At 60.4% G+C, this 10113-nt stretch overlaps 1 protein-coding gene across 1 annotated transcript; it reads right to left on the bottom strand.

Annotated features, from left to right (window-relative positions):
* Window positions 1–7411: 7411 nt before the first annotated feature.
* Window positions 7412–9794, bottom strand: KCNF1 (potassium voltage-gated channel modifier subfamily F member 1). Its single transcript, XM_024118973.1, has 2 exons — window positions 9535–9794; window positions 7412–9465 (listed from the first exon to the last, which is right to left on the bottom strand). Exon 2 carries the CDS (start codon window positions 9227–9229, stop codon window positions 7745–7747), a length of 1485 nt encoding a protein of 494 aa, XP_023974741.1. The 5' UTR covers window positions 9230–9465; window positions 9535–9794; the 3' UTR covers window positions 7412–7744.
* Window positions 9795–10113: the final 319 nt, after the last annotated feature.

The following is a 10113-nucleotide window of genomic DNA, read 5'->3' as shown; positions in this document are numbered from 1 at the left end:
CGTGTCCCCTGCATTGGCAGGCGGATTCTTAACCACTGCTCCAGCAGGGAAGTCCCTGGGCTCCCCCCCACTTTGAAGTGAGGCTTCCCCAGGAGCAGCAGAAAGAGTGAGGCCTGCAGGCAGGGCTGTGGAATCCTTCTCTTCCGCCAGGCCCTGCTTGGGCGAAGTCGGCTGTAAATCTCTCCCTGTTTCCACCACCCAGAGCAGGCACTGGCTGCCCTCTCAGAAAACCCCCAGCGTTAGGCCTCGGAGCTCATCCAGGACGCCGTGGACACGGCCCGTGTCTGCATGGACTGGGCAGGGGGTCGGGAGCAAGAGTGGGACTTGATGGAGGGAGGCCCCAGCTTCCCTGTAAACACTTAGGGAGCGCCTCTGTGCCCGCAGGCATGATGCGAGGCACTGCTACAGAGGGAGGGCGTGGTCCCCACCGCCAAGAGACCAGAAAGCCCTTCACAAAATGTAGAGGAAAGAAGCTCTAGGTCTGGCCGGAAGCCAGGCTGCCCATGGCACAGTGACATGCACATAGTGGGTGACAATAAGTTCATCCCATAATATTTTCTGTGGCCCCACAGTGGACCAGGCACTGCTCTAGGTGCCAAGAGACACATCTGTGACCCAGGTGCAAACCTAACCTCAGGGGACTCACAGCCCCGGTCACTGTCCCACACCAGCGGCACTGAGAAGAGGCCGAGGGAGGCTGGGAAAGCAAAGGCCTCCAGCCCCAGGGAAGGGCTCTGTCCTGGCCCAGCTACTCTGCACCGCCCCCCGCCACCGGCTGCCCCGTTAGAGGGAAATCGTGGACAAGCTGATTAAGCTCTCCAAGCCTCGGTTGTCTAGAAATGTGCGAAAGGGTCACTTATCAGGAGAGACTGCTCCCTGCCTGCACACCCGCTTCCTGTGCTCCGGGCAGCCAGCTAAGAAGGATGTTTGGGTTCCTGTCTCCCACGTGCCATGCCTGTCTGATCCAGGAGCAGAGCGTGGCTGGTGCTCCTGGGGATGGAAAGTAGATCTGCCTGCAGTCCCTGCCTTTGTTGGCTGTGAACCAGGTTCAGGGGAAGGCAGGAAATTAGAGCGGGAAGGGGCGGCTTTGGGGTGCACAAGCAGGCCTGGCATCTTCCTCCTTTCATTTAGAAGGCAGGCGTTCCTGTGTTTTTGCACGCGCGCGCGCACACACACACACACGTCCTGCACTTTCACTGTGTGCTTTATGAGAAGCAGAAGGAAACGGACCCCTCATTCTGAATGTGAACTTCAAGGCTTTAAAAGGCCAAGAGGTTTTAACAAACGTTTGAAAGGACGTCTGCTAAGTACTTTCAGGCAGTCAGCCCCGGGCTCTGCTACAACACCCTGCCAAACCACCTGTGTAAGTAATGGGGGGCTGTTAGTGGGGCCGGTTTTCAGTCTAATTCCTAAAACGTCAGCGCCAACCCTTGGTTCAAACCTGTAGCCAGGAGTGGGTGAGGGTGGGTGAGGCGTGGACAGAGAGGGGAGGTGAGCACAGAGATGGGACCAGGGGTCTGATTCTGACTGCTGCCAACCCCGTGTGACTTTAGGCCGTCACGTGATCTGCCCCAGGGGCCGCTTCCCCGAGGACAGAGTGGGGTGGCTGACTCCACGATCTCTCCAGCACCGTTTCTGCCCCCACGGGGCCAGGATGCCCCTCTCCAGACCCTGCAGGAGGCGACCTCACCTCTGAGACGGGAAGATGGCATCACAGCCGGGTCTGGACGCAGGGGTAGAAGCCGACAGTGGAAAAGTGGGAGAAGGTCAGTAGTGATGCTTAGGAGGCCCCCGTGCACAGGTGGGGAGCACAGACTCTGCAGCGTGTGCGGTGAGAAGAGCCACCTCATCTGGTGTGATGTTGGGGGCGGTGGGAGATAAAGCTGGAGGGGTGTTGGGAGCCTGCCATGGAGGCCCTGAGGGCCCAGCTCAGCAGTCTGAACTCGGCCTTGGGTTGGGGAGACACGGAAGGGAGGGAGAGCCGGGTTCTGGCTCACCCCTCCGACTCCCACACCCAGGTGCAAGGTGTGGACAGCGGCCGGCACCCGCGGGGGCTCCTCTTTACCTGCGATCTGGCTAGGCCTCCCTGGGGCCTGTGCTCCAAGGCCAGGGCAGATGCTCCCCGCCAAACCTAGCAAAGAGCCAGACAAGTCGAATATGGCAGACACAAGGCCCTTGGCTTCAAGCAACAGCTCCCAACCTCTTAGCCAACACGTGCAGCAGCAGAAACCAGCTGGTGTGTTAATATTCGCACCTTCTCCCCAGTCTGGGCCGCCAACATAGCAGGACAGGTCCCATTTTCCCAGCCAAGCCCTTGTCAGCGGCATGATAGTTTGCATTTGGGGACGAGGTGTGGCTGCTGGCAGCTCCCGTTCAGGGCGAGTCTTTTGCTTGAAGGAACCCAGAGGCTAAGCTGGTTCCTTGGGATGGGACGCTGCCCTGCCAGGTGGTGGGCACCAGGTCCAAGCTGGAGTTCCACACTGACCTCTCTTTAGCTGTGTGACCACAGGCCACGGGTCTCACCCGAAGCCAGAGCAGTCATTCCCCCCTGGCTCGTTGACCACAGAGGGAAATAAAGTCGTGGCTGCAGCAGCCCCGGCTCCAAGGATGGCTGAGAGCGTCAAAAACAATGAAATGATGGAGCATCACGTCTCCTAACTCTTGTTTTCATTTTGTTCCCCTTTGGATCCCCACAGCATCCCTGCCACTACGTCTTAGGCCGCTGCAAGTGGAGAAAAGCATTTACGGGGAGCTTCCTCCTCAGATTACGGCTACGGCTGAAACCTCCTTGCAAATCTGCTGCCAGACGCAGTCCCACGAGCTGTCTTCTCACAGGCGGAAAGGTGGGAGGCCTCTCTGGAAACACCTGTCTCTCGTCTCCCTGGGAGATGTCAAGAGACTGGTGAGACATTGAACTATCCTCTTGTGGGGGACCAGGGAGGACCAGGCAGCCCCTTCCCAGAGAGGCGGAGGCAGGGGCCCTGCCTCGAAACCATTCCCCACGCTGGCCTGCCATCTGCTGAAATTGCCCCATTAGCGGGACCCCTTAAAATCAGGCAATGTGCACCCCTTACTGGAACCTCTGGCAATTGCTAAGGTCTTACCTGCCTCTGTCAGGTTTCCTCAGGGAGCGTGGGTGAAATAATTCCAGGTCTTGCCATTTTCGCGGATTTTTCGTACCCATTTTCTGGGTATTTCATTTCGTTGTTGTGTGTGGTACCTCCAGACCCCAGATGGTAAGTTTTAATCTCCAGACACCTCCTACCATTGCCAAGATGGATCCTGAACTCAGCATGGCCTGGGCATCTGGTCCAAAGCTGCTTGCCCAAGAAAATGTTTTCCTCTTCCTTCGTTTTCTTTCCTTAAAAGCACCACCGCCAGAGCCAGTCCATCTGCAGAGATGCCTTCCCGGGGGACCAGCCGATGGCATCCTGCACCGGGTTCGGAAGCTCAGGGTAAACATTAAGTGGAGGCCGTGGGGCGTGTCGCCGCCTGGCTCCAAATGAGTGTGGGCTGCAGGCTGTGGGCTCAGCTCCCACTTCTCCCGCCAAGGAGCAGCGTGGCCAGCAGCGTGTTGTTTCTGCCCTCCGGCCTCGGTCTCCCCACCTGTAAAACTGAGGCTGACTAGCTCACCGCATGGTTTGTTCACACACACACACACACACACACACACACACACTCCCAGTTCTCTATTTTCAAAATGAGTTCATTACGTGCTCCCAATATTATGAGAAGCACAGCAAGCTGGACCCCTCAATCTAGCTGTGAGCTTCAGGACCCTCGTTAAACCCCTCTCGCTCAGCTGTGCGCGATATGGAGCCACAGTTTTTCTGTCAGTACGATGCAGGGGGCCGGGGGCAGGGGAGGTTGGACTAGATGATGCCTAGTTTTCTTTTTTTTTTTTTCTTGCAGTACGCGGGCCTCTCCCCGTTGCGGCCTCTCCCGTCGCGGAGCACAGGCTCCGGACGCGCAGGCTCAGCGGCCACGGCTTACGGGCCCAGCCGCTCCGCGGCACGTGGGATCCTCCCGGACCGGGGCGCGAACCCGCGTCCCCCGCATCGGCAGGCGGACTCTCAACCGCTGCGCCACCAGGGAAGCCCTGTTTTTCATTTACCTTGGATATTCTGTGATTCCAGAAACCATACCTTTCTTTCTCTCTCTCCCTCTTTCAATAGAAATTAACAGCTCACAGGAGGTTTGTCGGATCCTCCTGAGTCAGAGAAGAGGGCGTTAGGCGATGGTCCTAGGATGGGGGCGGAGGATGTGATAAGAGGAAAGGTCAGGAAAGGAGGGAGAGAAGCCACCTCGCAGAGCAGGAGCTGGGACCACAGAACCCCGTGCAGGAAACCAGGAGTCGGGGCTTCCTGCGGGAAAGAAGGAGGAGGCTGACACCCGAGGCTCCGTGAGGCGGGCACGGCCCCGCCTGCTCCGAGCTGGCCCCGCACCCCCTTGTCTTTGCTCATGCAGCGTCTCTGCTTTTGCTGCTCCACACCCATCGTTCAAGGCCTGACGTAGTGCTTGTTTCCTGTAGCCCAGGCTTGGCACGCTTTTAATGTGAAGGGCCAGTAAGGAGCAGTTTTGGCTCTGAGGGCCATGCGATCTCCACCGCAGCTCTTCAGCTTTGTCCTGGTCGCTGGAGAGCAGCCAGAGACAACCCGCGAGCAAGGGGCGTGACTCTATTCCTAAAGAATTTATTTGAATTTCAGGTACTTTTCACCTGTCACAAAATGTTATTCTTCCTTTGATTTCTTTTCTTTTCTCATTAAAGAATGTAGAAACCATTCTTAACCTGTTGACTGTACAAACACAGGCAAGGGTCCGCAGTTTGCCAGCTCCTGCTCTGGCCTCTTGCTACGCAGAGTGCAATCCATGGACCAGCAGTATCAGCTTTACCCGGCAGCTTGCTGGAAATGCAGAAGTTCAGGGGCCCACCCCGAGTGACCGACTCAAAGTCTGCATTTTAGCAAAATCTCTGGCTGACCCCTGTGCACTTTAAAGTTTAAAAAACACTGATGCCTGGGTGTCACCCGGGGATTCTAGTGTAATAAGTGTGGATGCAGCCTGAACACTGAGATTTTGTAAAGATCCCCAGCTGATTTTGTTGTGCCCCAGGAAGATCCCTGGGGAGAGAGGGCAGCCCCTCCACCTGGCTCCAGAAGCTCTCTGGTCACTCATCCACGACAAAGCATGTCACTCTATATGCATATCACGCTCTGAGCTCCTCTGGGACCAGGACCCTGTGTAAGCCTAATTCACGGAAGAGCTCAGACAGACTGCTCACCCTCTTGGGAGTCAGTCTCCTCCTAAGGGTGGATGAGATGGGCTCTGAGTGTTTTTGTAGAAGTAAAGACACTCTCCCCGGGGAATTCCTTGGTGGTCCAGTGGTTAGGACTCAGCACTTTCACTGCCGAGGGCCTGGGTTCAATCCCTGGTCGGGGAACTAGTATCCCATAAGGTGTGGGGCACAGCCAAAAAACAAAAACCAAAAACCCCCAAAAATCAAATGTTCCCTTTCCTAATTGTCTGGCTTTCAAAAGGAGAAAAGGGAAAAACAAAAGGGGGTAGGGGAAACTAAGATCCCATAAGAAGTCACCAAGCGTGGAAAAAAAAAAAAAAAGGCGCTGTCCCCTGACCCCAGGTGAACAGTAGGGAAGGTGCCTCACCTCCTGGACTCTCTCCAACCCCGAACTTCTTCCCTGCTCTGGGCTCAGAGTTCTCAGGCCAGCACAGGCTTGGGGCTTCCCAAGGACTCTGGGGGCAGGGGACAAAGAGAGGCAAGCCCACCCAACTCAGTCGCATTGAGCAGGCCCCACTGAGCCCCAGGGATGCCAAACCATCCCCTCCTCCCTCCCACTGAGTCCCACAGCCCTGGGCCCACCTCTTCCTCTGCCTTCCGTGGTCACCTGACCCAGTATTCCCTGGAGAAACGTGTGAGGGAGGGGTGCACAACGTTGCCTCCGGGCCCGCACCTCACAGGGACAGCTCTGACTCTCTCCTCCCTTCTGGGCCCCTACAACGTGACAGCCTCCCACCCCCTGGAGTCCCCAGCCCAACACGTCCGCAGCCCTAGGCTTGCAAATCCTGGAGGGGGCCCCGAGAAAGCATCCCTCTTTATACATATGGGAAAACCAGAGCCCAGAGAAGGAAAGACCTGCCCAGGATGGTGCAGACCAGGGACTACGTCCCCTCCCCCTCCTCCTAGACCTCCCCCTCCCCTCAGAGGGCTCCTGCACCCGCTGCCCCAGGAGGGGAAGGAAGAACAGAGCTCTGGGGTTTGTGGAAGGTGGAAAGCCAGAGAGAGGGGCCTGCTGGGACCAGCTCCGAGCCAAGGGGACTACCTTTGACTAAGAACAGTGTGACAGTGCCCTGTGGCCACCGCTCCCCCATCTGCATACCAGCCCAGCCCTGTGGAGGCCAGCATGGGAAGCTGTGCCCCTCACCCCTCTCCCAGCACACAGTAATGGAAACACCTGCCGTTTACTGAGTAGCTACTATGTGCCAGGCACTGTGCTAAGCACTGTGATTCCCTGAAGTAATTCTTCCACTTAATAAATGATCAGAATGAGGATCAGAGAGGTTAAGCAACAGGCCTAAGGTCACACAGCAAGTAAGGGAGTGGTAAGGGAGGGATGGTAGAGAACAGTGTTTAAGCTAGAAGGCATCTCAGAGATCACCTCCTCATTCCCTGGAATTCAAATCTAGGTCTGTCTGTGTCTGTTCCCCGGGGGTTCGCAGACTAGGCTGGCAGCGGGCCACTCGGAGCGTGCTCAAGTTTGTCCATTCAGCTGGTACCTCAGAAGTGCTGGTTCTAGGAGAAAGGATGAGCTGGAAGACAGGCACGTCCACCCCGAGGAAGCTCAACCCCTCTGCTGGTCTGCAGACCCTCCCCTCATGGCCCAAGCACACGCCTCTGTCCCAAGACCTCCTCACATCAAAGAGAATGAATGTGCTTTGGGGGTCATCAGACCTGGGACTGAATCCCTGCTCTGTGTGCCCTGGGGCCTGAGTTTCTTCTTCTCTAAAAGGGGGTGGGTGGGGCGGCCTACCTAGCTAGCAGGGTTGCTGGAAGGAATGGAAAGAAGTTGTGAAAAGGGCCTTGCACAGGTGATTAAGAGATGGTAACCCCACTGCTTGGTGTTCCCCGTTCCGTGAATGCTTCCTCTCCTGGGCGTAAGCTTTTCCTCAGAAGGAAACAGGAGGCACAGGGCCTCCTGGATTGTGGCAAAGCTCCCTGGGCTGAACCCTATGTATGAGCCCTCCTTTAACTAGCCCTCGGCTAAAAGTAAACCCTCTGGGCTGGACACCTACCTCCCGGGAGGGCCTGAGCCGCGTCTGGGAGTGGGGGGGGTGTGTGGCGGGGGACAGGGTGGGGAGCGGCCAGCCTGTGACAGAACCTACCACACAGGCGGGCGCAGAGAGCAGGAGGCTTTATTGAAGGAGATACAGAACCGGGCGAGGGCTCCTGCCGTCAGCCAGACCACAGCCCTCACCACCCCACACTGTCAGTGATCCCGGGACTCCCCTCCCCGCCCCCGCCCCCCCACCCCGGCCCCTGGACAGCCGGAAACACAGAGGGATCTTACCCGGCCTCATCAGAGGTGCCCAAGAGGGCCTTCAGAGTTCTGTTCAGGAGAGGGTTGGGGGACAAAGGACAGCCCCTCCCGGGCAGTCACTGGCAGGCCTGTCACACCCGTCCATCCCTCTATCCACCAGCCCAGTCCGTCTGTGCGCAGGCCGTCCCTCGTCACTTGCAGCTCTGGAGCCGGGTCCTGTGGTGCTTCTCCTCGGTCAGCAGGGGGATGAAGGTGTCGCTGCGGGAGATCTTCAGCTGGCTGCTCCAGCTCAGCCCCTCCTTCCCGGCGGGCTCGGGCGGGAGGTTGTCCAGGTCGCCGCGGGAGCCCCCTGTCTTGCCCTCGCCCACACTGCTGGAGTTGAGCTCCATCAACTCCAGCTCGTGCTTGGCTGCCGTTTCCAGGACTCGCTGCTTGTTGTAGTATCTGACAAAGTTGTTGATGATGGGGTGGATGGGCAGGGCGATGGCAATGACCCCACACAGGAAGCTGATGGCTGCATTGAGCTTGCCCAGGGTGGTCTTGGGGTAGATGTCCCCGTAGCCAACCGTGGTCATCGTGATGATGGCCCACCAGAAGGACTGCGGGATGCTCTTAAACAAGGTCTCCGGGTGGCTCTGCTCCATGGTGTAGCCCAGGGCCGAGAAGACGAAGATGCCCACGGCCAGATACATGAGCAGCAGCCCCAGCTCCTTGAAGCTGCGCTTGAGGGCGTAGGTGAGGGTCTGCAGCCCCGAGGAGTGGCGCGCCAGCTTGAAGATGCGGGCGACACGCATGATCCGCAGGGCCTGCACGGCCTGCTGCACGTTGGTCAGCTCCATCATGCGGGCGCCCAGGTGCGTGAGCGTGAGGCCCACGTAGAAGGGGAGGATGGCCAGCACGTCCACGATGTTCATGAAGGACAGCGCGAAGTGCAGCTTGTTGGGCGAGGAGAACAGGCGCAGCAGGTACTCCAGCGTGAACCAGCCGATGCACGCCGTCTCCACGCTCTCCAGCGCCGGGTGCTCCACGCGGTTGCCCTCGGCGTCCAGCACCTGCAGCTCGGGGATGGTGCCCATGCACATGACCACCGACGAGACGAGGATGAGCAGGAAGGACAGCACGGCCACCACCCGCGCCGGACACGAAGACTCGGGCTTCTCCAGGAACTTCCAGACGCACTTCTGGCAGCGCTGCCAGCGGCCCTCGGCCGTGTCCACGCCCAGGTCGTCCAGAATGAGCTGCACGCGGCGCGCAATCTCCTCCAGCTCCTCGCGCTTCTCGCTCAGGTGGCTCTTGCAGCAGTCGTCCAGGAACTTGAGGTCCACCTTCCAGAAGTCCATCTCGTTCTTGAAGCAGATGGGGCAGATGCCCTTCTTCATGTGGACCTCCCCGAAATAGTACACCTCGATGACACACTTGAACGCGTCCGGGTCCCTGTCGAAGTAGAACTCGCGCTTCCCGGGGTCGTAGTCGTCGCACAGGGAGAAGATGGTGTCGTAGCCCCCGGCCAAGCAGTCGATGAGCTCCGCCAGCCGGGTCTCGGGGTACCGGCTGAGGAGGTCTCCGTACAGCACCCGCCGCACGCCTCCCACGTTGACGACGATCTCCATGTCGTCTCCCGCCCGGGAGCCCCGGCTGCCCGGCTCCGGGAGGCTGCGCTCCCCGGCCCCGTCCATCCTCCCGGCGAGTGCCCGCGCGGCCTCGGCTCCGCGCCCTGCCGCCGCCGCCGCCGCCGGGGGGTCCGGCGGGTCCCGCCGCCGCGCGGCCCTCGGGGAAGCCCGGCCGGCGCCCGCCTGCCTGCAGGCGCGGTCACAGCGGGCGGCGGCGGGCCGGGGCGCGCCGCGGGGGAGGCAGGCGCCTGGCGGCGGGGCTCCGGGCGGGCATCCGGGCGCCGGGGCGCGCCGGCGGGGGGCTCTCGCGGCCACCGGCCTCGCCCCGCGCGCTCAGCTGGCGGCGGGGCTCCGGGCGGGCATCCGGGCGCCGGGGCGCGCCGGCGGGGGGCTCTCGCGGCCACCGGCCTCGCCCCGAGCGCTCAGCCCGGCTCCCGGGTGGCGCGATCCGCCGCTTCGGCCCGGCCGCCGGCGGGAGTGGGGTCCCCTCGTGGGCAGCAGGCACCGTCCTCCGTCCCCGGGCGCGCGGCTCCCCGCGTGCGACCCCGGCGCGAGACGGGCCCCGCGGCCGCCGGCCCCACGCAGCCCGCCGAGGTGTGCGGAGAGCAACTTGGGCTTGCTGTGCCCGAGCCGGTTCCAAACACAATAGGAATTCCAGCCTGACGTCAGGAGCTTTTCAAACTGTACCCTCTTCTGGTGGAATTCTGCAAGGCACGCGCGGCAGCTGCAGGGGAACGGGTTAACCCTTGGGCAGACGGGCACGGCTGCGCGCCGGCCACCGCCACGGCCGCGCGGCTGCCCGGCCCTCCCGGCGCCGCAGGTCCCCCACGGGCCCGGGACCCCCGGGCCTGAAGGCGGCAGGCCGGCCGGCGCTGCTGGCTGCGAAGTTTCTCTCTCCCTGCTGCGTCCAGAAGGTCGATGGTGAGGGAACACGGCCGCCTGTTGCTCCG

The sequence above is a fragment of the Physeter macrocephalus genome, chromosome 12, assembly GCF_002837175.3.
Source record: "Physeter macrocephalus isolate SW-GA chromosome 12, ASM283717v5, whole genome shotgun sequence".
Classification (NCBI taxonomy): Eukaryota; Metazoa; Chordata; class Mammalia; order Artiodactyla; family Physeteridae; genus Physeter; species Physeter macrocephalus.
The sequence above is the reverse complement of the archived record's forward strand: the minus strand, read 5'-3'. Positions and strand labels throughout refer to the sequence as shown.

What these genes read in the sequence shown, in the direction of transcription:
- KCNF1 (XM_024118973.1), bottom strand. Translation starts at nt 9,229, where the DNA reads ATGGACGGGGCCGGGGAGCGCAGCCTCCCGGAGCCGGGCAGCCGGGGC.